At 40.0% G+C, this 25,884-nt stretch overlaps 2 protein-coding genes across 2 annotated transcripts in view; one reads left to right on the top strand and one right to left on the bottom strand.

Moving 5' to 3' along the window:
- Nucleotides 1-21,391, top strand: part of LOC123984877 (proton myo-inositol cotransporter-like) — a 78,288-nt gene extending 56,897 nt beyond the window's left edge. Inside the window, exons 5-10 of the mRNA XM_046072094.1 lie at nt 12,426-12,589; nt 13,000-13,120; nt 16,195-16,320; nt 16,515-16,633; nt 17,472-17,624; nt 18,489-21,391. Of these exons, the coding sequence (XP_045928050.1) occupies nt 12,426-12,589; nt 13,000-13,120; nt 16,195-16,320; nt 16,515-16,633; nt 17,472-17,624; nt 18,489-18,715 (910 nt within the window). The 3' untranslated portion in view covers nt 18,716-21,391. The remainder of the gene's footprint in view (nt 1-12,425; nt 12,590-12,999; nt 13,121-16,194; nt 16,321-16,514; nt 16,634-17,471; nt 17,625-18,488) is intronic.
- A 35-nt stretch (nt 21,392-21,426) lies between these two features.
- LOC123984878 overlaps nt 21,427-25,884 on the bottom strand; it is a 5,206-nt gene continuing 748 nt past the window's right edge. The window contains exons 3-15 of the mRNA XM_046072095.1: nt 25,711-25,858; nt 25,191-25,323; nt 24,874-24,931; nt 24,629-24,743; nt 24,397-24,488; nt 24,095-24,222; nt 23,843-24,009; nt 23,702-23,774; nt 23,569-23,602; nt 23,201-23,228; nt 23,004-23,098; nt 22,024-22,591; nt 21,427-21,808 (exon numbers count right to left, since the gene is read on the bottom strand). Of these exons, the coding sequence (XP_045928051.1) occupies nt 21,612-21,808; nt 22,024-22,591; nt 23,004-23,098; nt 23,201-23,228; nt 23,569-23,602; nt 23,702-23,774; nt 23,843-24,009; nt 24,095-24,222; nt 24,397-24,488; nt 24,629-24,743; nt 24,874-24,931; nt 25,191-25,323; nt 25,711-25,858 (1,836 nt within the window). The 3' untranslated portion in view covers nt 21,427-21,611. The remainder of the gene's footprint in view (nt 21,809-22,023; nt 22,592-23,003; nt 23,099-23,200; nt 23,229-23,568; nt 23,603-23,701; nt 23,775-23,842; nt 24,010-24,094; nt 24,223-24,396; nt 24,489-24,628; nt 24,744-24,873; nt 24,932-25,190; nt 25,324-25,710; nt 25,859-25,884) is intronic.

Genomic DNA, 25,884 nt, shown 5'->3' on the forward strand with positions numbered 1-25,884 from the left:
TATTATGCATACACTCACACTACAAACTATCCAGTAGTACTTCCAAGAAACCAGGAATTAGGTGAAAAGTCCAGGTGTGACAAAAACATCTGTGGATTGTTGACACATTCACCATGTTTCCCTCGCCAGGCGCTAGAGGAAGTCAGGGTGTGTGCTGGTCAAGATGGAGCAGTTATTGATCCAAAACAAAATGACCAAAAAACATGACATTGCAAAAGAAATCAACAATGAATGACAGAAGACCAAAATTGAAGAAAATTACAATTCCTGCATCGACATTGCATACAAAACCCTAAAAAGTAAAGTAGTCATTTTTTAATGTAGGCTAATTATAGACCAGGGCCAGTCACTGGTGGGTAAATTCTTTGAGTAGTTAGCTTTATACCAAGCTACCGTTGTTTGCAAACGTTATTTTAGGATACTGACTTGCGTCTTGCTTTCCAACCCAGGTACAGTAGCTAATCGTTTTCTTTGCCTGTGTTTAGTTTACTTAGCCCTCTGCATTGTCCTGGGCAAGTTATTCAAATTGTCAATCTGGTTGAAGTATCTTTTCTGCAAGCCTGTCGTACGCTAATGCCTGGACGCTAGTTGGCTAACGTTGTATGCTACCCTGGAACAGGCTTAATGCCTGGGACCACAGACTCTTTATGCCTGGAACATGTGCTATATTATTAATTTGGTTCTATTATTTCACAAAGGACCAACAAGAGAATGAAAAAGAATCTTCAGATGCCCTGAGAAAAGAAACACTGTGATGATTACATTTTTATATGGTATATATATATGGTGGACTGTGTGTTGCTGTCAGCGGGCAGTTAGATGTTTTGTTCTACTTGGGACCAGTTGGCCCTCACAGATGGTCCCACAGACAAATGTCATGTTGGAAATGTCACTAGACGCCAGTTTTACATGGTCACTGCTGACAAGCCTTCAAGGAGCCAGCAGGGCTGACTCTGGTGTGTGTGTGTGTGTGTTTTGTGCACATGTTAAATGAAATTCCCAAATCTACAGAGTTGTTTTTTGTCCCTGTGTGTATTTGTATGTTTTCAGATGTTCATAAGCAGCTTAATCACACCAACCTCCTTCACTCGTCTCCAATGGAGTCGCAGCAAGATCCTCTCTAATGAGAAATATTCTTATTTCCCCTCTAATAAAATGCACACAGAAACACATTCCGCACATAGACCCCTCACTTCAGCACAAAAATCTAATTTGCTTAATGCACAGCAAGACGTCATTTGTGAAACATGTTTCTGCTATAGATGGAATGGCATTTACAATGTTGTTTATAATACACATGTTTAAGGCTGACAACGAATAGTTGAAGATTCGATGCTTCGATGGGCGGAGCCTGATTCGACTGTCAATCTCATAGTTGAAGCTTCGCAAAAACAAGGATCATGCCATTTTGGCGATACGGGGGTGCTCAACATCTGATTTTACATAGAACTAGTTTTCTCCCAATAAGTTAATATACAGTCTATTACAATACACATTTCAACGTTTAATGCTGTAAATAAACATGTAAAAAGAACAAAAATTTCAATCAGTGCTTTTTAAGTGTGTGAATAAATCCAAAATTGTAACCCTAACCCTGGGTCATCAGTGCGCATGTGTAGGCGTAGCGTGTATGTGTGAAGTGCCAGAAGAGGAACACTTGCTGAAGAGACGGAGACCCAGCTTCGCTGGTGTTGTGCCTAGTTGTCCGAGCCTCGCGGGACTTTCAGATAATTTATAACCGTTGATTGAATATTTTATCGTTTTTAAATAGCTGGCTATTTGGAATAGACCTGCGGGAAACTGCAACATGCATGCAGTTGTCGGCAGCACGGAATGCACGCAAACCTCTGTCCAAGACTGGTGAATGATAGGCGAGAGAGAGAGAGAGAGAGAGAGAGAGAGAGAGAGAGAGAGAGAGAGAGAGAGAGAGAGCGAGAGGAAAGGGTCTTCAAAAAGCCTCAGTTTAGCTGGAAAGTAAGTTGAATGAATAGAGACTGCCGCTCCGCAGCTTCTCAAGATTAAAGCGGAGCTACCGTGTGTTACCCCCCCCCCGGCTTGCAATCAGCGTGCACAAAAACACACATGATTCGACTATCAGTTGACTACAGGCAGGACTTGACAATTGTGATTCGAAATCCTTAGTCGCGGACAGCCCCACACATGTTTAATAAATGCAGATATTACATAAAGTCTTGTATAATGCAGAAAAAAAGTGACAGCAAAATTTAGACCAGACTGAAAGACTGATGCTCATTTTGAGTTTGTTTATATTCACCCACACAGGTGTGGACCTCATCTCAGGACAGTGGGTGGGTATCAATTTGCACTTAAATACGTAGATCAGTTATGATTTGGACCACAAAAACAACAACAAATGGTCTCTTGTGATCAACACCATGCTTTAAAGATCAGGTGGATATATGTACTTGTATTACAATTAGTCAAAGAATTTCAGGAGACACTAATTATCCGCAGTAATTAATAAACCAGAATATCTCCAACACCTGTTGCTAATGCACAGCCGCACAGGAGTTTTCAATTGTTTCGGTTGATCTCTGCTCAGGCTGAAGTTATGTAGCGCTATGCTGATCTGAACTCAGGTCATTAAACTGCATGTACTTGATGATATATATATATATACATATATATATATATTAAGGCAGATTATATATATATACATAAATTAAGTAATATGTACTGTATTTATATACTGTATTGTATACACACATACCAAGCCAGCCAAGAACATGCTAGAGATAGTCAATAGCTACCTGCACTTCTTTGTTTTTGTTTTTGCATTGTGCCATTTATTCCCCACTGATATTTTTTCTCACGATTCTTTGAATTCTGTAAAGAATAACTGTGGCGGGGCAAAAGGTATCAGAGCAGCTTGCTAACTGTCAGTTAGCATTAACGGGATCAGAAGTTCAAATGGTTAATTGAAAAGACATACTGTATTTGACTTAGACTCCTGTCTAAAAACTGCCTGCAAACCACTCCACTTTTTGTGCAGCAGGTTATACTCCAACAGAGGATGGTTAAATTAAAATGGATTGAGCAACACAGCTAAGCTAAGCTCTCCATTTCCCCAGGTCTAGATTTAGTTAGTTAGTTGGTGTTGCTGCTACATCATCGTTGCCTTGTGTTTGTTGGTTATATACATGTGTTCATTTTGGCGTTTCTTGGGGGTCAGCCAGGCAGAGTAAAGTGTGTTATCATTCTGTGATGATGTGATTGACATCTGCAGATGTTACACGATGTGCTGTGTGTGTGTAGTTCTGAATCAGAACATCCAATCTGCAGTTTACCTATTTGGGCTAATCATTTTTGTTCCAGAGCATAAATGTGACGCAGCTCTGTGTTCGTATGCATTCATTTGAAAAATAGGCCAGTTCCCATGAGAATCCCCCTCTCTCCATCTCTGTGTCTCTGTCTTTCTGTCTCTACAGCTACATCTTTTCCTGTCGGTCCATTTTTTCATGATTTCACACCAACAACTCTCCTTTTCTATTTTCTCCAACCATTCATTCTTCTTCTCGCCTTTTGATACTCTTCTCACTCACTTCCTGCTTTCTCTCTCTCTCTCTGTGTCACTTAGTCTCTTACTCAGTGAGTCGGTCACTCACACACACAAGTGCTCGCTCGTTCATTTGCACCAACTCACTCACTACCTGTCCACTCGTACACACACACTTACACTTGTTGGCTCCCATAATCTCCATCATTCTCACTGTTGCCGTACAGTGGATCCTTCTCTCTGTTTCTGACTCCTTCTTAATCCATACTATAAAGTTACATAATTTGATCAGTGCTCTGTCAGTAAGTTGCACTTAGAGCCATTCTGTCTTATAGACGAAGGAAACCTTCCCTGTAGTACTCTTTCACACACATATACAAGTTTGTCATCACTCCTCACTAACTGCTGCTGCAGCATCGTGACCTTATCTATAGTCAAACAGCTTCCCCTGTTTTATCTGGAAGAAAAGCAGAGGTAACATACCAACAATTTTACATTTTAGCCCATGAATTACAAATAATGTAGTATAACTATTTTCTAATAACCTAAACCTAAAAGGACCTTTATGACCATGCCAAAAACAACTCAGATGAGTCACATCAACCTTTTTGACAACAATGTTTACATTAATTTAACTTTAGTGAAATTTTTGACAGAATTTCCTGAAAATCTGCAAAAGAAAATGAACGTGCGTTTTCATCCAGTACCGCTGTGAATACCGGGAGGTGGGGGTATCGAGATAAACAGCTGGTGGCGTTAATCCATCAGTCGGTGCCATTGAACCATTGCAGAAGAAGAAGAAAGAGCAAGATGACGTATTGAAAAGAGCGCCAGTCTCCTCATCTCTCCACAGATCTGTTTTTGTCATTGTTTTTAGTCTCTTCAGTGGAGCGGAGGCTGGAGTGACAAAAAACTCACATGCTTCAAGTGCATCATGATTTTTTCGCTAACTCTGTTTCCATTGTGCCTTGTTGCATTTTGATTTTCCACTTCAGCCAAGGTGTAAAAACTTTTTTGCAATTGTGTTACGCAAATTGTAAATGTGTAGGGAAACAGCTGGATGGAAGTGCACTTGTAGTAGATCATGAAAGTTCTACATAATGTAAGTGTATCATGGGCAGAACTGTGAGTAAATGGCTATGTGTACAATTTTATATAACAATATTGCAAAATAGGAAGCAACGCAAAGAGAGCTTTCCTCTTTGTTTCCGTTTTGCCACGAACGAAACCACTGCACAACAAGCATCCACCATTTCACCAAGCAACTTATTTCACAAAGACAAGCAAATCAGTTTCTTTGAGCATTTTCTCTGATATGACTTAAAGACTTTGTGGATGTATAACAACCTCACTACCATAACCTTTGCTACTTAAAGAGGATGGTCGTTGTCCACCCAGTAACAAGATACTGAAGTAGTAATCTGAGTAAGTGATTTGTAGCTACTAGGCTAAATAAAACACAAAGCCAAGTGTCATGAATAGCTGAGTGCAGTAGCAGGAAGCAGAGGTTTGGAACCAAATGCAGACAATAGGCCAGGTGGATGCAGTTAAAACCAAAGATTTATTTAACCTAACTAAACCAGCTTACGCTGGGAGCGTAGTGGCTAAAGTCAAAACAAAAGAAACTCCAACCGAAACACAATCCACAAGGAAACAAAGTATAATGGGTAGCATCCAAAAACACAGAGAACAGAGCACGGAAGAGTAATCCAAAGAACACAGCAGGACAGAACACTCAACATTTTCGAGGACAACAGTAACAGAGACTGAACAGAACAAGCAAACATTTAAACACCAGGTAACGAGCAGGGCTGGAGGACATGAGGTGCTTACAGAACACAGACACAGGCAAGCAGGTGACACCAACTGAGGGGAACAGACAGGACCAGACCAAAATGCAGAAACTCAAACTGAACACTCAATAGATGAAAACTAAACAGGACATGAAACAAGCAGACTGAACACTAAAAGACAAACTAAAATTAACAGGAAACATACACGCAAGACAAAACACTGTCAAATAAACAATCACCAGACAGAGAACACAAACCAACTTTTAGCAGACAAAAAACTAAATAACACAGATAAACTACAACCTAACAAGGAACAGACCAAGGATAAAACAGAATACAAAGCAGACAAGACCAAAATAATAAAAACACAGAAGTACACAGACCAGGAGTAAACACTAAAACATAAGGCACAGGACTAAGAACTAAAGCACAGAACTGAAATGCAGGACTAAGAACTAAGATAAGAGACAAGACAGTTACTAAGTAAACTAAACATACGAATGAACAAAAGAATAATCTAGGCTACAAAACACAAAACCCCAAACCATGACAAGATGAAATAAAACTTACAGAACCCAAAACTTAACACATGAAAACAGAATAAAACAGGAAAAACCATGAACACAAAACCACAGTCCTAACATACAGTGTGCAGCCCCTTTTCCATGTTTTCATTGCTATCTTGTTCCAGCACCTTCCTTAAATGGTATCTGGATGTGCACGACTACTATGCATGGTTCTAAAACAATACAAAGCCACCAGTGTGGTCTTAACACCACATGTTGTGAGAGTCCTCTCACCACCACCTATGTGAAAGGGGCTAAGAATAGCGGGGCAGAATGCTAGAGGAAGATTAAGTGGAGCGAAAACATATAAATTCTTAAAATATTATCTAATTAAATCAGCTAAATGACAAACAGCAATCAGGTCTGCATTCATTGTGTTTTACTCGTGTGCTGTATCTACAGTGCAAATCACTTTATTTCTGTTTTGAATGGAAATGTAAAGTAGACACTGACAGGAAGAAATTGACACACTTAACAATCACCTCTACAAAAAAACCCACCAATATTTGACTGGAATCTGGTTTCAGAGATTTGATTCATTCCACTTTTAGCTGGTGAAAGGTGTAAATGACTACCTGACAAGTTGGTGACATAAAAGTACCTGTGAAACATGTTAGCGCATGTGCATATTTTCTCTTCACCCATTTGCTCCCTAAAGCTATCGCTGTCTCAATCCCTCCTTTTGCTCCCCTCTTCTTCCCCTGTGTCTCGCTCTTTTCCCCTTTTTGCGCTCCATCTGCCTTTCTCCCTGGGTGATGTTTGTATTGTTACTCTCCTTTAATGTGCTGAGTGAGAGGTTTGGAATTGAAGCGTGACAGGAGCGTGGATCCATGTTTCCATTTTTAGCCTGAGGTCAGGGCCAGATCACACCTTCTCATGTCTGCTTTGCACCGCAGGGTCTCTTATGTGAAAAGACATTGGGTGTGTTTGTGCATATGGATGTGTCTGTGTGTGTTTTGGGGACAGAGAAAGACGAGATCTCTGTTGCTTATTGTTTGTGTGTGTGTGTGTGTGTGTGTGTGTCTGTGTGCTTTTTATTTTTAAGATGATCACTGTGGAGGTCTTACTAATGAAACTAAAATGACTTATTGACTCATTACCAAGACACTGCATTCTGACCTTTGAACGTGCTATTATTGTGTGATAATGGCGAACTTGCATTGAAAGCTTATTCTCACTGTAAATGCCTCATGATAATAGTAATCTTGGGGGCTATTTCACATATAGAGTATAAAATGAAAAATGTTGGAAGGATGTGCCTAATAACTTAAGTGCAGTTGTAACTGAGTGACATTTGTACCTCTTTGCAAAATATGTGGGGCGTTTTTGACGTACTATAGTGACTACTACTCAAGCTTGCTAATGGTTAGCAGACATGTTAGCTTAGCTAATTCACATTTGCTAATTCAGAGTTGCCTGTAAAGACACAGAGAGGTAGATTCAAGACTTTTTATGATTAGGATTATTAGTATTACCTTCTTTGTATTTGTGTTGAATTCTCTAAGGGTTTTATAATCTACTGTATGTGTGTTTATATTCAGCTTGTGTACATGCCTCTGTGGGTGAGAATATATGTGTTTTATTTACTCTCATTCAAGCACATAATTTCCAAATGGCAAATAGAGTCCTTGCAGGTGTAGGTGTTAGATGTTCATATTCATCGCAGTTGACATAATGGGACATGGATCCCATGCATGTGTGTCAGTTTTGTTGGCTGCAGCACAACAGGACAATACATTCACACTGTTCAAATAGTGTATATGTAACATCGAGTCCTTTTTCGTAACTGTCCCCAAACCATAGCTCTGTTGATGAATAGTTTTAACTCCGATAGAGGAGGTTAAATAAAAGTGGATGGTGTACATTTCAGCCCTGCGATGGACTGGCGACCTGTGCAGGGTGTACCCCGCCTTTTGCCCAATGTCAGTTGGGATGGGCTCCAGCCCCCCGCGACCCTGTACACAGGATAAGCGGTTGACGATGGATGGATACACTGAACAATAGGCCTTTTGTGTACATAGAGAAAGTCTTACATCTTTGAGTTCTGCTCATGATGAATCGGGGCAAAAACAAAAATGTTGCGTTTATAATTTTGTTCAGTATGTATCTATATTTTACGTCTGACTAGGCTTGTAGTCAACAGTTTTATAGTCACAACTTTTCTGTGCTTTTGACTTCCAACCAAACACAGCATCAACTAAAGTCATTAATCCACATGCTCCAACTACAGTAAAGAAATTAATCAGTGAATTCATCATTTGTTTAGAATATAAACAACCTGGATCTTGATGAGTGTAGTATGAGAGCACTTCCTTAAAAAAGAGTTGAGTGCCAACAACACTTCAGTCAATCATCAGAACTGAAAGGCACAGAATGGCTGCATGATTGCAGCATTTTTCCATTTTCATCTTCTCAGCGCAGTTTATGAAATCACTGCAGGACAGCAACATTTCACTGCGGCTCCCAGAGGTCCAGGTAATTGGACCAAATCCAGTCCTGACTCGCCTCTGACCTCCCTCAGACACCCTCTTATTAAAGCCAGTTCCCATTGCGAACAGAATTGTTACTGTTAATGAAAGATCTTACCCTTTTCTCCCACTCACTGCTGTTAGGTACTGCTCTTAGTCTTAGAAGATCAAAATGAAAAGCTAATGAAGGTGAGTGACAACAGGTGCACTGGAGAGGCAACAGCAAGGCAACCTCCAAAAATGTATGCTGCCTGCAGCATCATCCTGCGTACCAGCTTGGCGGTGGGTCAGTGATGGTCTGGGAAGGCATGTCCTTGTGGGGTCACACAGATCTCCACGTGCCAGCCAACAGTACCCTGACTGCTGTTCGGTACCGGGATGACATCCTCAGAGCCACTGGTGCAGTGACAATGCCTGGTCTTGTGTGGCTAGAGTGAGTAGGCAGTTCTTGGATGACGAAAGCATTAATGCCATTAACTGGCCCTCATGTTCCCCAGACCTGAATCTAAATGAGAACGTCTGGGACGGTATGTATCAGTACATCCGCCGCCGCCAGACTGTCCAGGAGTTCACTGATGCCCTGATCCAGGTCTGGGAGGAGATCCCCTAGGACACCATGAAAAAAAGAAGTTCCTGACATTTCAGTGCTACAATACACTTTTTTTCAGTTGTTTACATAGTTAACACTGGTACCTGAGACCCAATGACCACAATCTGTAATTGATGCACCAAGCACATTTCTTGCTTTACACTCAGCTTGCACTTTTACAGTAAAACCACATTCAAAACATTACACATATTTCTCTAAAACATAAAATGCATGTAAATGTTCTGCAAAGATTTTCTATATATATCTGTCCAGCTACAGCAAAAATGCAGGAAATTTACAAACATTTTGTTTTGAATGTGTTTTTAACAGTTTTGGACACACACAGTGTGTTAGAATTTGAAAAATGTGCTGCAGACAGTTTTGCAGGTGGTGAAGTAGTAATGGGAAAAGAGTTCATGGATTTTGGAGAAAGTGGTCATTGAATACATTTTGTGTGAAAGCAATGAAAAATGATTCACAGTTTGGTCCACATACATTTCTGTTTTGCTGACTGTGTGAAGAGTTTTGACAATGTGACTTAAGTTTTGACCAATGCAGGTTAACAATTGAAAAAAACTGTAAGTGCTCTGTTAATTCTTTGAGCGGTGTATATATTTAAGGACATCAACTACCTCGAAGGTCTGTTTCATTCAGGTCCTGCTTGAGTTGCCTTGGAGTGTTTCATGTCACTTTGCAATGTGTGTTAATGGTTGACAAGTAGTGGGTGTTTTGGACTGAGAGGTGTCACTTTCTGTTATGGGTGACAGCTTAAACCTGTGTCATTCAGGCTTGCAGCACTGCAACATGACGTTAAAGATCACAAATATTATCAATATCATGTCGACAAAATAACAAAAAACTAAATATACAAACAGAATGGACTCCCAGAATAAATAGCACACACCCTCTGTACCACAATGTTCCATGTGTACTAATTACAATGAAGCATTCTCATCTAGGGAAAGATTTCCTATGAGACTACTGAGCAGCACTTCTTCATGCATTGATCTGTTGTGCCAAAATTTCAGTTCATCGCCAACTATTTTTCCCTCGACACTGTGAGATGACTATTGACGCTCAAAAGCAAAGCTGAAATTAAATTCTTTCCCCCACGGTGTTGCCCTCTTTTCTGCTAACGGCAACTCAGTCACCTGTTACTAGAATGATACAGCAGTAGTCACAGTCAAGTTCACCCCTAGGTGTCTGATGGAGGCTTTTGAAGTCTGAGATTCCATTTCTGAGATGCTTTTAACATTTAACACAATATGTACTTATTTTTTTACAATGGTCATAAAAAGGATCACTTTGCTTATGAAGGCTGTTTTCACAGTAGTTTTGAAGTCAGAACATTGTGTGTGTGCGTGTGTGCCATAGGTGTGTGCGTGCGTGCGTGTGTGTGTGTGTGTGCACGCTGCAACGAGTAAAATGCAGGGCTGGAGATGGAACACAGCAGGCTGCACTGCTGAGAACAGAAATAGTGCTTTTACTCCCGCTGCTGCTCCAAAACCAACTCATTTCTTTTGCGCCTGTGTGTTTATGAGTGCATCCACGTGCATGTATTTGTATTTCTGCATGTGTCCGTTCAGCATGCACATTTGCTGTTATATATCTAAGTTTGCCAATGACTAATAAGGCCGTCTGTAACTGTAATCGCCTGCCAGAACTTGTGCAAGGGTAGGTCAAGCTCTTAAAACCAGAATTTCACGCCAGCTCATTTCTTTTCCTGTTCTCGTTCTGTCTGACTGGATACCATGACAGAAAAGTAAAGGGTTATTATGCAAATCCCTCAATTCAATGTCTTTGTTTTGGGAAAGAGAGGGAGCAAGAGAGAGATTGAATTCTTTTGAAGAGATGAAAAGCAGAATGCTAATTCAGAGTTGCCTGTAGAGACAGAGAGAGGCAGACTTTTTATGATTAGTATTATTAATATTACCTTCTTTGTATTTGTTACATTCTCTAAGGGTTTTTGAATCTGCTGTATGTCTCTATATACAGCTTGTGTACATGCCTCTGTGGGTGTGGGCATACAATTTTTTTTCTCTCATTCAAGCACATCATTTCCAAATGACACCTTAAATAGTGTCGTTGCAGGTGTCTGTGTTTGTGCCGCCATCATATGTGTACTTGTCCATGTTTTTCATGTTCATCCCAGTTACGTCTAAAACATGAGTGAAGTGGGAAATGGACCCCATGCAGGTGTCAGTATTGTTGACCGCAGCCTGATTAGAGCCTTGTTGATGATGATTGGAGATAATCTGCCTACATGGAGCAACATGGTGCCAGAGTTGCAAGTATAATTATACTGGATGGGCCATTGGAAGTGACTGCTGAGAGACTATATTTATAGCCGATCGCTGGTACTCAAGTAGAGAGGCTGTGATTGGTGGATGAGTGATTGGCTCTCAAGAAGAGAGTGTTGTGGTTGGTTTGTTGACATTTTAGAGCCTAAAAGGAGTTTGAATGAATAATTTTTCAGAACATTGTTTTGAGACTTGTATTATTACTGCAAACATATTTGTGTAATAAGTATAATTGTAGTTTATTACAACTTGGGTCTTATTGTTGTAGTTTTGGCTATAGTTTTTATCATTATACAGCTACTTGCCAAGGTTGTGTGCGCAGACAGTTCCTGTGTAATGAAGGAATATTGCTGACTTTTCTGGTTTCAAGACACTTTAAAAATTCTTTACCTCTAAATAAAGAAGTTTAAAACAATAGTTCAGTGTTTTGGGAAATACGCTTATTTGCTTTTGTTGCAGCAAGTTAGATGGGAAAATTGACAACACTCTCATGTCTGTATGCTTAGCTTAGCGCAAAGACTGAAACAGGGAAACAACAACAGTACACTGCTTTAAGGGGGATAATTTCCTGGCTTGATTGCCTAGCATCTGCATCTGTTCTTTTATATTTCTTTGTGCTGCTATGTCGACCAAAATTTCCCCTACGGTGGATTAATTAAGTTATATCTTGTCTTAGCTTAGCTTAGCTTAGCTTTCTGCTCCTGGGCAAGAAATAATTGCTACATAACCCCCTGTAAAATAGCGTAGACAAACAAGATTTAAGGTGTTAAAAATGCTCTTTAGAGGTGCCTGTGGGGGGATTTTGTTACCTTTGGACGGGGCCCAGGCTAGCTGTTTCAAGTCTTTGTGCTAAGCTAAGCTTACCGGTTGCTAGTTCCATTATTACTATGTACAGACTGGTATCGCTCTTCTCATCTAACTCTTGGCAAGAAAGTGAATAAGCACAGTTCCCAAAATGTTGAACAATTCCTTTAAATAATCAGTTAAATAACAACTTTGGGGAGTACAGTGTTATTATACCTGACATAAACACTCACCAAAACTACAAAAATAATGTCCAAGTTGTAATAAACAATAATAATCCTTTAATTTTCTTACAAGGCTGATATAAATTTGTCCACGACTGAACTGGACAAATTGTTGTTTTAATGACAGTTACTCATTCATTTCCTTCTGTCTTTGCATCCCACAGGTATTACAGCGCCACCATCCTGCAGATGTCAGGAGTGCGGGACGACAGGCTGGCGATCTGGCTGGCTGGACTTGCTACCCTCACCAACTTCCTGTTTACCGTGCTAGGAGTGTGGTTAGTGGAGAGAGTGGGGCGCAGGAAGCTCACCTTGGGCAGTATAGCAGGTAAGTTAGTCACAAAAGTACACGTCAGGTAGTGATGTCTACTAGGGATGTGATGATAAATAATATTGGGTTCACCAAAATGAGGCGAGATGATATGCAAAACATGGCAGGTGCATTTTGAAATGTCACTTACTTACATATTGTTCATGTCTTGTCTGTCACTGCTGTTTATTGTTTCCACTGGGTACCTAAAATGCTGCCAAACAAATGATTTAAAAGTGGCAGGTGCATGTTCTATGCTAATTTCTCCCTCACACTCCGCAATGCGAAGATCGTGAGAAAACTTTTTCATATTCATCATATTTATCATATTAATATCATGAGATCTCATGGCACAAGAACATGTTACACCCCTAATGTCCATAGATCCTGTCATTTTTGCATGTTATGTGTATACATTTTTTTAACAGGTACATGTCTGAGTTTGAGCCTGTTGGCCATCGGTTTTCTAATGTCTGCCCAGCACAGTCCTCCTGTCACCTTCCACCCACCAGACCCATCTATGGCCAACTCTACCTGCTCCAAATACCAGTGAGTACATGCTTCAGTTTGGTTCCAAGTAGCATTCATTAAGCTAATGGACCCACTGCTGCTGGAAAACTGGCTCATATTTTATGAAACAATGATCACTTATCACCTCCCTTTATTACCAAAAGTAAGCAAAAATAAAACTGTTACAGCACAATTATCCCACATATCCTGATGTTACAAAAAGAGCTGTTAAAAACGGTTAAGTGTATATTTAATACGCATCTAAAGGCGTATATTCAAGATACAACATTTATTATGTTTGACTGATTTATTAATAACTGGATAAAACAATGGGTTGTCATGGAAACAATACTGTAAAGATGCTGAATAAATATTTTTCATGTCTATGACTTCTCCCAAACTGTAGGTCTAAATCAGCTGCAATTCACAATTCACACTCTACATTGGCAACAAAGGGCACGCACACACACACACACACACACACACACACACACACACAGAACCTGAGTGTGTTTTCATGTAAGCCAGAGATCAGATGCCTATATGTCCCAATTTACTCTCAGTTACATAGACACAAGATGAAACTCATGGGTAACAACGGTCTTTCATCACAATAACAAACAGCGCAGCCTAATGGACTCGCTGTCCAGCACTCACATGCTATAACACCCGCCACTGGTACACACACAAACACAAACACTGTAATTTGAAGGGATGAGTGCTTTTACCACACTGTAGTGGCTTCACTGAAGTCTCTTTACTCCATATAAGCCCACGCATGCCTTCGCTGACCGTTATACAGCATTATAGCGCCACTACAGGCCTCTCACACTTTGTGGATGGGACGTCCCATTTAAGGTTGTGTTCAACAGTCATTACCAAATTGTTCCAGTTTTACACCACAATTAAAATAATAAATCTAATATTATACTTGTTTTCAGCACTCACATCTACGTTTGTCATCTTCTGTCCCGCTCATTATTACACCCTAAAATAAAAACATAAACAATGCACCACGCATCTGAATTCGACACTGATTTGTCTGTATGTGTGTCAATCAATCAATGTGATGTTGTCAAGGTTGTTGCTAGACCCTGAGTCATAGGCTATGATGGTTACGACATGGATGCATAAAGAGAACTAGACACAGTGTCGGAGGCGGGGCCCTATGTCAAATTGGCTTTAAAGCTTGGCGCATTTTCAGGGGGCTTGGCATGAACTCGTGGTACAAGGGTCCCAGTTTGGGGGTTTGAAAATATGGTCACAGCAGAAGGGTTTGACAATAGGTTAAATGCCTGGGAAATTATGTAATCTCTTGGATATTTACCTTTAAATTAACAATTTGCCGTTCCCTAAGTCCCAGCCCCCTCACTTCATTTCCTTTCATGCTGGTGCATATGCAGTTTACAGTGATATTGTTAACGGATTGACTCAAATTGTTAAAATAATGGGTCCTTGATGTCAGACAGAGGTTGGCAAAAGTAGGGTCCTAATTTCTAGCCGGTGACTATCAATTTTGCTAGTTAAAATATCAGCTGCCACTAGCAGATTTTATTTGTTGCAGCCTCTATGGTTGTAGCTAACTAGTTAATTAAGCTCATCATCAACATTAGCTCCATGAGTTGGTTGAAAATTCGTCCTCGGCTGTTTCCAACTGACTCGTGTGCTAAAAGGCCAAGGCTAAAGCCAGGCAAACGTCATCACCAGTTGAAGATCTATGTAGAAGACATGAAAGTGATGAAATATTGGTTTTGTATTGGAGTAGAGCTAGTCCAAGTATTAGTAAAGTATGATGTGGTGTAAACTTTGCCAAATTCCTAGAGCTGCTAATGTTACTCTAAACTCTGATCCAGTAGTATTCCTTCTGCCGACAACTACATGCACGTCGCGGTCCCTCGCGGGTCTATTTCAAGTAGCTGCTATTTTGGTGGTTCCTCTTCCGACACACACGCACAAGCTACGCTAACACATGCGCACTGACGATCCAGGGTTAGGGTTAAAATTTTGAATATATTTACACACTTTAATAACATTTATTGAAAGTTTTATTCTTTTTACATGTTTATATACAGCATTAAACATTGAAATGTATATTGTATTAGGCTGTATGTTAACGTATTAGGAGAAAATTGGTAGTTCTATGTAAAATCAGACGTTGAGCACCCCCATATCGCCAAAATGGCATGATCCTTGTTTCTCTCCGAAGCTTCGACTGTGAGATTGACAGTCGAATCAGGCTCCGCCCATCGAAGCATCGAATCTTCGACTATTGGGGGTCAGCCCTACAGCTTACATATGTAGCCAGGATCAAGGACAATACTCCATAACTTTGCTAATAATTACATAATATATGAAAATACCAATTTTATACATGTTTTAAAATTGCATCATTTGAATCTTAGCTGATCATAAGCTATTGCATGTCTGTCCTCACCTTCCCACAATATGTACTTTAGCATCCCTCAGGTACTAGCAATTGGTTTTATTTTGGTCTAGCTGACCTTAGTGTGTAATTAGAGCAAGGTGCCCTGTACAGAAGGAGTCTGCAGACTGCAAAAATAGACCTCTGAAACAAAACACACATTTTATGCACTGGGCACTACACAACAACCCTGATGACACTGCATGGAAAACATAGTGTGCCCTTGTGAAAAGTTTGCCAGTAAGTCAGCTTCTCAAACCCTCTTACTGCTAAACACATAACTGACTATGGTACATGACAAGATGTACTTTTGGACGTGGATGGACATAACAGAGGGATAAGACAGGATAAGATTTAATGATGATGAATCCCTCACCATTTGTGTTTGCTCTTAATTTTGATTAATCACTTCCCTTATGTGGGGAACAGTCCATACATTAATTGAATTTGGCTAATGAGGCAAGTCTCAATTAGAGTCTTAATTAGAGGGGGTGTAGTGCTGCTTTCTGTCATGGTCCCATCTTGTGTCAGGGGTGTGCTCAACTTAATACTATTCCTTTACAGTATTTCTGTCAGTATTCTACAATGAAAAGTAAATGAATGTGACGTCAATACTGTGCAATGTGATTGATTGTGTTCAGTCAAATTATAGCTAATGTTGTTGCTAATGTGTCTGCTTCTTGATTTGCAGGCTGTGTGAGCCATGTATGCTGGACCCTGGATGTGGTTTTTGTTACCGCGAGAATGGCTCGGCGCTCCTCACCTCCTCCTGTGTGCCAGTCAATAAGGCCTCCACCGAGCAAGCAGCATGGGGCAGGTGAGTCACAGGATGCTGCACGAGTATGTCCGTGTGTTTAGGATGCAGTAGAGTTAGGTGTGGTGCAAGAATTATATTTAGAGTTTTGGTTCAGTGCAACTGCTTAATGTGAAATGACACATGTCACCATGGAATTGAGATCCAGTGTCAAGAGTTATTAACAGAAGCCAATGAGTTGTGCCTCCCTCTTCCAGATGCTCCAACTCCAGCCTGATGAGAGATCAAACCTACTGGGCATACAACTACTGTCCTACCACCTACTCCTGGATGGTTTTACTGGGTCTGGTGCTTTACTTGGCTGCTTTCGCTCCAGGTAAGAGATCAAATCTTAGTTTTTCATTTGTCATTTCAGTGTCACTTGTAAACGTAACCATGCCAAGATGCTTTTAATAATGTTTAGTAATCTAAATTCCGGTTTTGGCCGCAAATGCTATCTTAAATGTAACACCAAGTACTGTGTAGTGTTAGTGTAATTGACCTTAAAGCTTTTGAGTGAAATATCTCAACAAATACTGGATTGCTTGCCATGAAATTAGATTAATTCTTGAGATTAACTGAATAACTGTAGTGATCCCTTGACTTTTGGTTTACGAACAGATACTTGCAAAACTAATGACATTCACATCAGCTTCAGATGTACTTTGTGTTTTGTGCTAATTAGCAAATGTTAGCATACTAACCATAGACTATATCTAAAAAGATACTAACACAATAAACTAAGATAGCCATTATACTTGCTAAACATCAGCATGTTTGCACTGTCATTGTGAGCATGTTAGCATGCTGACGTTAGCATTAGCTGCAAAGTACAGCCTCACAGAGCTGCTAGCATAGGTGTAGGCTCTAACTACATACTACATGTACTGTATACTACATACTGTATGCAGTATGAAGTATACAGTTTTTGTTTGCATACTATATACTACATTTAGGCCAAATCAGTACGTACTACTAGCATTGTAGGCGGCTTCGATTAGTCTTCTTTAAAGTAATTTTAATATTGAGAGCTTTGAATGTCCACTCACACAGAGGACAAACAGAAATGTGTTCTAACTGTGTAAGAGTGACCCAAGACTGAGCCTCGTGTTTAAACTGGTCTCCATGTCCTCTTAATGTAATCCCACAAGGCTCATCTCTCATCTCTCTCTCAGGGATGGGTCCAATGCCATGGACCATCAACTCAGAGATCTACCCTTTGTGGGCAAGGAGCACAGGCAATGCCTGCGCAGCCGGAGTCAACTGGACCTTCAACATCCTGGTGTCTCTCACCTTCCTCCACCTGGCTCAGTACTTCACCTACTATGGTCAGTATCTGAGGCTGCAGAAATTAGAGCACACCAATTACCATTATCTTAATTTTTGAGGAAGAAAGGGAAGGACTCGGCCATGCCTTTCTTTATTATAAACCCAGTCAACCTGAACTCATGTAATTTTAATCAGACTAAACACTCAGGAAACCATTACTACCAGCCATCGATGCTATCACTCCTCATGTCAATCCTTATGCAACCCCCTGAGCAGATCTTGCGTAACTTGCATTTATACTTACCTTACGTCAAGACCAGCAAGGAGGGAACAGCAAACTGATACCCCGAGGTGTTGCCAACCTTTTTAACCTGCCCAACCCTCTTCCCTCTTTAGTCAATGTATCTCAACAGCAGGTTTCGCCTCAGACAGGAAGGAACTGACCTTTTGTGGAGGTGGCATTGATCCATCACGGTTGATTGTGGAGGCATCCTGAGATGGTTAAACGTAATGATGTTGTCGTAGGAATGGTCACGGCATTTAGCATAATGCACACTTGGTTGCAGCTCAAAATGTCATTTTGCTTTGAAAAGTAGAACATGAATGCTTGTTTCTAGGTGACTTCTCCTGTAGTGCCATTTTGACATGGGCGTGTTACTTCTCTTACTTTAAAGTTATCATAAGGTGACCAGCAGCCTGAAAGCAATATTTCAATTTGGTATAACATTTTAGGACACACACACATCTACATAGAAGTCCGTGGGGCACCAGTGTTGTCTTCTTTTTTTTTGAAGGATGAAAACAACCAGACTTATTTACAAAAAGTGACATAGCTATTGAAAGCCACAACACAGCGACAGATTGTTCCTTGTGTTTGTGGAGGGCTGTGAGTGACAGTGTGTTCTTTTGTTTCATCTTCCCAGGAGCTTTCTTCCTCTACTCCAGCATGGCTTTGCTGGGTTTCTTCTTTATCTACGGCTGCCTGCCGGAGACCAAAGCCCGCCGTCTGGAGGAGATTGAAGCGCTGTTCGAAAACCAGCTTTGCTCCTGCGGCGCCTCTGATTCAGACGAGGGACGGCAGGTCGAATATATCCGAGTCAAAGGTTCAAACTACCATCTATCGGACAACGACGCATCTGACGTGGACTAGGGAGAGTTTGAGTGTTGGTAACCTCCCTCTGGGTGTTTAATTCGCTTTTGTGATAACTGAAACATGCAGAGAGTAACATTTTTCGTTTTTTGTGTGGGAGCCACTGGTTATCCTCACTGTGAGATTGAAGAATCACAGTTTATAAGGCAGTTTTGCTAACGTGAGTGAGTTCACTTTCAATTCAGTCGATTCAGGAATCTGAAGTCAATGATAATGCTTCAGCTGGTAGCAGGAGTGTGAATGTTTTGTTTTCAGCCTGTTCTCTGAATTGAGGGTGAATTGACTCCAGATTTGGTGTCAGTGGTCAACCATGCACCATATCTCAATTATGAAAGGTTAAAACATTGCCTTTTCCACAGATAACAGACAGGTGTTCAGTGTCTTTTTCGTGGACACAGAAAACATGACTGTTGATGTACAAAATAAAAGGGACGCTTCCCCTATCATGAAGTCCACTGATGATGATGATGATGTAAGTAAGATGTCCCTAATATTTGGTACATTCTCTGACTCTAAATATAATTTTTATATGTTGTACATACAGTACAAAAGGTAAAACATGACACAGCCATCCTTCAGCATTATGTCAGAATACATTTCCATTGAGAACATTTGAAAAGGTACAGTAAACTTGGTCTTGAAAAACAGGAAAAACATCAACAAACATTTGTTGACATGATGCAGTTGTAACGTATTGTTGATCTATAGTACCATTATGCCTTTCTATATGAAACACATCTCAGTTAAATGTTGTTTAACCTTGTGTCATAGCACAAAAATGTCAGTTCCACATCTTAGTTTGTCTTGTTCTGATATTTTTATGAAAAGCAAAGACCAGAGATGTACAGCGTGTTGTGCAAGTTTAGAAAACTTGTATTGTCAGTTGGTGCCTAAAGAAACCTACTCACCAATCTAGTAGCACTCAAAGAAATTTCTGTTGCTATGGTTTATTTGTTATAATTAATTAATTTAAATAATATTTTTTGTCAATCAGCTTTGCAACAAATTACTAAGTGTTTTAGCAGTCTGTTTTCTTCAGTTCCAGACCTTCAATTCTGTTGCTTTCCTGCCTCTAAAAATTGTAGTTTTTAACATACTTCTATGGAGAGTAGTCTCATCTCAAGTTGCCAAAACCTACACAATGATGCCACGTTATTAACCTACATAGCTACATTAGTCATTAACTTTTGCTGATTGCTGGTTGTTATATTAAATGTGTAAGTCCAGCAACTAAAGTGGTAGACTAAAACTATGATTTTTGATTGAGACCTGTATTTCAAGTATTTCATCCTATCTTTAACATGATAATACTAGTGCCTGTGTATTGTGAAGGTGCCTCTTAGCTGTTTTTGTTTTCTCAGTTCAAAACACTCAAGTGGATGTATTATATCATGTTATGATAATTTGGTCTACATAACTTTTATTTTATGTGTACATATTTTAACTGTGATGGAATATTATTATTTTTTACTATAATTTCATGTATTTTGGTTTTTGTCTTCCTCCATAGCCTTATGTACAAATAGCAGAGCATATCATTTATGTGGTTCTTGTGTCAAACTTTGAGGACTGGGCTTTAGCGTAATTTGCCAATGTTGTTTTGTAAAATTGTAAAACTGTGTGAGGTTACACCTTGTTAGTCAAATACACATAGGTTTCTGTGTAGCAAAAACAGTTTACGGAGTAACTTTGTATAAGAAAACAAAATAGGTAAAAAGGCGTTAACAAGTTGCGCTGTTACCATGTCCAATGAACATGTCTCTCTCATGGCAGACCATGTCAAGTGAAGGACAGTCATTTTGGCACATGGGTCCTAATCCATCATGAATTAATAAGATATAATACCTCTTTTTAATAAACTTTTCAAATGAGAAGCTGTTTATTAAATGCTGCGGCACAATGTAGTGAGTATTCGCATCAAGTATTGTGATATTTTTGGTATTGTCACAGTGTCACGTGTACATATGTATGCCTATGGAAATGGTTAATCATCACAACAGGAATTAGTACAATATTACTTACATAAATGGCAAGACAATAATAAAATGGCATAAAAACACCATTATGTGGAAACCTTATTACTGTCCTTTGAACCTTTAGGTTAAAATGTACTAAATTGGGCTCGTTAACCTTTTCATCCAAGAGACTAGATTAAAGGTGGAGAAACATAGCTTGACTTTGATTTAAAATGTGGTATTGAATGTGGTAAAATAAAGGTATTGTTTTATCAGTTGGATTGTCATTTGGATGACTTGTCTTAAAACCACAGACTACTTTTGTACTGACAGTGTTATTACAGTTAAAATACACACAGATGAAGCTCCATAACACAGACTGTGTAACTGAACTTGTGCTGACCAAATATTTAACGTGATTGTTTCAGGCTGCGCCTTGTCAAAGATCAAGTGGTGTTCTGCCGTTAACATCCAGTTGTGTTGACGCTGTCCTCTGTCACAATGGGGACATTTAATGTGTACTTGTGGTGAAATGGTTGCAATTTTTTTCAATGTGAACCAACTACGTGTGTTTCTACAGTTTACGAGGAATTACAAAAACACACACAAAAAAAGAGTGCAGTATAGTATATTTGATTAATGTTCAAGCTGTAAATGTTTTGCTAGAGTTTATATTCTATAAGAAATAAATATGTTCATGAAATCTTAACACTTGATTATGTTTATGGGGAAAGAAATAAACTTGAATGAAATGAATCAGAGTAACGCTTTCTGGCTTTATTTCAGTGTGTCTCGATTATAACACTTTGATCAAACACTATGAATATTTTATTTGCTTTATCTGCTTAGAACAATTAAATAATGCTTTGAATTAAAAAAACATGCACAGAACAGGCATGTTTTCTTATTTCCTGCTGCTTTCATTCATCTGCCTTCCTTCCTTACCATCCCTCCCCCTTCCTCTGCTTGAGCAAGAGCAAAATGTCGGCTATTTCCTGAAGTGTTTCAGCCTCATCTGAGAGCCTGTCAACTCTGGCGGCAGATGTGACCTCCTCCCTCACTTCACTTGAGAGGACTTTCATCAGACGGCCATTTTCCTGTTGCCCCCTCTCATCTCTGCCCTCTTGATTCTCTTTACCTAAATTAGACACAAGAGCGGAAAACATGGGAATTCAACAAAATAACTTTGTTCCTGTCTGGATCTGTCAGTAGAATCTGCAGGATTTAAATATGAATCTTCCCATCCCATCGTTAACCGCTTATCCTGCGTACAGTGTCGTGGGGAATATGAATCTTAGATTTCTCAATTTAAACACGAAGTGACACATTCAATCTTTCACTTTCATGTTATACCTCTGCCATCCGTCATGCTCTGAGCATCTAGAAAGGGGTGTATGGGTATCTTTAAGATCACTTTGCTATCACTGCCTGATAGGGGAGCAGCCCCAAATTTCTTCTTGCTCCAGGGCATATGCTTCCCTCCGCTACTGGCCTTTCCAGGTAAAGGTGTGTGTGTATTTGGCTCTGCAGCAGTATCAGTCTGCCTCTTTGTGGCTGGATACGGTACTGACACTTCAACAGGTGGTAGGCACAAGTTGAACCCAGTGGCTTTGGTTGTGCTTTCTACAACAAGGCTGCACTGAGTCGCGGCATCACATGTCTTAGCTGTGGGGCTGTCAGCAGTTTGAGTTCCCACATCTTGAGTTTCATGGGATGTTTTCTTGCATTTGCACAGCTCTGAGATCTGAGTTTGAGCTAGAGCTTGAGGAGACTCAAACTGAGCTGTGTTGCTTCCCGTCTGTGTGCTATTGCTTCCTAAGGCTTTATCTGGCACCAGGTTTGGATTGAGGCTATCTGCACAACAGGCTTGGTCCATATATGAAGAGGCAGCCTGGAGACATGGCAAACAGCATTCTTCATCCTAAAACACAGTTAGAAATGGGAAACATAATGTTTAGGTTAGATATGACTAAAGAGAAAAGTCTACTGATGTGTGGTGTTGTAAAATTCAGAAAAGAATAAAGTGATGTTGTTGGATAATTAACAATTTGTTTAAGGCAATCCAGTGTATGATGGGAAAAGCAATTTATCAGTCAGCACTGGGCACATAATATTTTCCAGTATTGTGTTCATTTTCAGTGATAACTATTGCTGACAGGTGTTGATTAGAGGATTGTTTGTCTGCTAGTATCATACATCATCCGGTAATGATCAATAATAATGATTTGTTCAAAAACTATGGCACAGAGGTGATGTTTTTTTATTCTAAAGTGATTCTGCAGTCACAGTACGGCAGCAAGAAGGACAAAACTCCTCGGTGTAACTTTACTTACATCATTTGAGTCTGAACTGACGTAACCTGTTCCACAAGAGTAGCTTGACGAATAGTCACTGCCATTCATGAGGCCATTGTTGTGTTCAAGACATGCTGTGGGATTGGAAAAAACAAACATCTATTCAATTTGTTGTCTTTTCTCCAGCATATACACAATAAATGGGTAGCTTATTTGGAGCTGCTTAAGAAACTTACAAAAGTCCATGTCAGTGCAGTTGGAGAGCTGGGAATCAAACGGAATTAACAAGTAAAACTGCAAAAGCCCACACCAAAAGTGCCTAGTACCCTCATATGAAGCAACATGGGCTGTATGTTTGTATGAAAAGTGCTATATAAATACAGCTGAGTTAATAATAAATTAACAAACAGTGCTAGAAACTCTGTACAACAGCTCGTGAGGATTGAAAAACCAAGTAAAATGTTCTTAATCAACTACTTAGTGCATATTCTTAATGTTTTCTTTCAATTCACCGTTCACCGCAATTTCAAACTCCACCACTTGGTGGCAATAAAAAGCTAACTTAAACACACTCACATGCACTGGACAGTATGTGGCAGCTTACCTCCACTCCCATGCTCTGTGAGTCAGGGACGGTTCTGACAGCAAAGAAAGAAACCCAAACATAAATACAAATTCAAAGCATATTACACATCAATAATAAAGCGTTTGACTTGATTTTATGTATAAACACATACTGTGGTGTTGAAGATTTGGCCGGTGTTTCATCTTTGAGATATATTTTTGATGATACTCTCCCAAAATGAGAAGCTGTAATCAAATTTAATTGTTAGTGTAAAGAAAAAAGTCATTATGCAAACGTTTCAAGCAGTATTCACCTTCTCTTTCACATTCATCAGTACTGAAGCCCCTGAAGACATCTTCCTCAAACTGCTGCTTTGTTTCTGATTGATTGAGGGTGAAATCCAATATCCCCTCCCTGTCCTCCGGGGGACTTAGAGAGAAGGTGACCTCGTGTCTTGCGTGGCCTCTAGCCTCTGTGTTACTGTGATAATGGACATTTGCTTTGAATGGTTACAAAATGATCAAGGAGGGAAAACATTCCATCAAATTCTAGAAATGGTCCTCACCCCGGCTCTGGACTTCTGAACAGGACTTGGGCTGCTGACGGTGTCTCCGGTTGGTAGAGGGGTGGGTTTGATCCATAGGACCAGGGGATACAGTCTGTCATAACTCTGGGATGGGAGAAAGGCTGAAACTAGCAAAATAAATTCAGATTGGATATTAGAGTGGCATCATATTTCATATCATATAAGATACTGTCAAAAGGCCTCTGAAGCTACCCTGGAGTCAAACGTTCCGATGCCTGTGTAATAACTGCAACCAATGTGGTTAAATTAATGTGTTCTTTAGAAAAATCTCTTTTTACTACCTTGGTCTGCACCAGCCCTGAGGTGTCCCAGTGAGGAAGGGAGCAGGGCGCCTGGCTTCTCTGTTGGACATTCAGCTGTCGGGGGAATATTCCTGAGGAGACCAGTGTAATTTGGCCTAAATTGACTTATTGTATAAAAAATACTCATGCAGAGTACAAATGCACAGTTACCATTGTGTAGTTTAATTAATATGAGTTTTTTTCCTCCATAAAATACTCCATACAACACCACCTTGGGCTGAGGAAGCTGATGAGGTGTAGGACAAGGGGCTGACGGTGTCAGCTATGGGTGGCAGGTAGTCAGATGCACTGATGTCTGAGAAAGCAGACTCCAGCACTGGCGACAGCTAGGGGACAGAAAGATAACTGACTTTTTATACAGACGGTCCCAACATTTGTTCATATTCAGCAAATTTTCCTAAGGTAAGACATGTAAGACAAAAAAAGTACTATATGAATGTTTGGAAAGTGACTAACCTGCCGACACTTGAACCCTTGTGGAATTACATGCGTTCTCTTTCCTGCTCCTTGAACACTAGACACATAATAAACACAATTAATGTGCGACTCTATGAGAAGGGTATTCAGTATTAATTAATAAGGTGATGGATGACGTTTGAGTTGCATGATACTGGCTTTGTATAAACAACACCCATTGATTGGACCTTTAATTCATAGGCCAGAGGTCAGAATCCAAATATGAACACATTGTTAAGGAGTCAGTGGTAAGTAACTACCACGCTCGATAGAAACTGTTAGAAAATGCCTTTTGACAGACCACACTCCAGCTCTACCTGCACTCAGGCTGGCTCTCAACAAGACTGAGCTGTGATGGAGAGCAGGGGCTCATAGGGAGTACAAGGGGCTCATTTCTCTTATGCTTCGATCCTCCTTTATAGCTGCCAAGAACTGCCATTTTAGGAGGATCTAAAAAACACAAACACTGTTTACTCAGATCATTTGCCATGCTGAGGAATTGATTAACATAGGCACTGGTGGATAGACAAGTCTGTGATCATCATATTTGCAAAATAGTGTTATTTGATGTTTTACTATTTGGATCATTATGTACTTTAACTGTCTGATACCTCACACTATAAAACAATGACTATACATTACAATATATAATATATTTTAACTAGCTTTCTGATATCTCATTTATTTGAGAGTGTAAAGATAGCATAAAGGCTGAGGTTACCCTCCATTATACTCCTTAATGTACTGTTTTCCCTTTCAGCTTCTTTTGTAGATTTTTGGTAAATATAACTGTTGACTGCTGGAATAAATCTGCCTCTACAAGCTGTTATTTCTCACCTTTATTTTCTTTCTCAGCAGCAATCTGGTTGACGATGAACAGAGTCACCAGGTCCATACTACCAGAACTAGTGCCTCGAGGGGAGGCTGGCAAAGCAATTCCCAGGTTTTTCAATTTCTGTTGCATTTTTATCTTTTCAAAAAACTCCTGGGGGGGGGGGGGGGGGGGGGGGA

Source organism: Micropterus dolomieu, linkage group LG16 (genome assembly GCF_021292245.1).
Source record: "Micropterus dolomieu isolate WLL.071019.BEF.003 ecotype Adirondacks linkage group LG16, ASM2129224v1, whole genome shotgun sequence".
In the NCBI taxonomy this organism is placed as follows: domain Eukaryota; kingdom Metazoa; phylum Chordata; class Actinopteri; order Centrarchiformes; family Centrarchidae; genus Micropterus; species Micropterus dolomieu.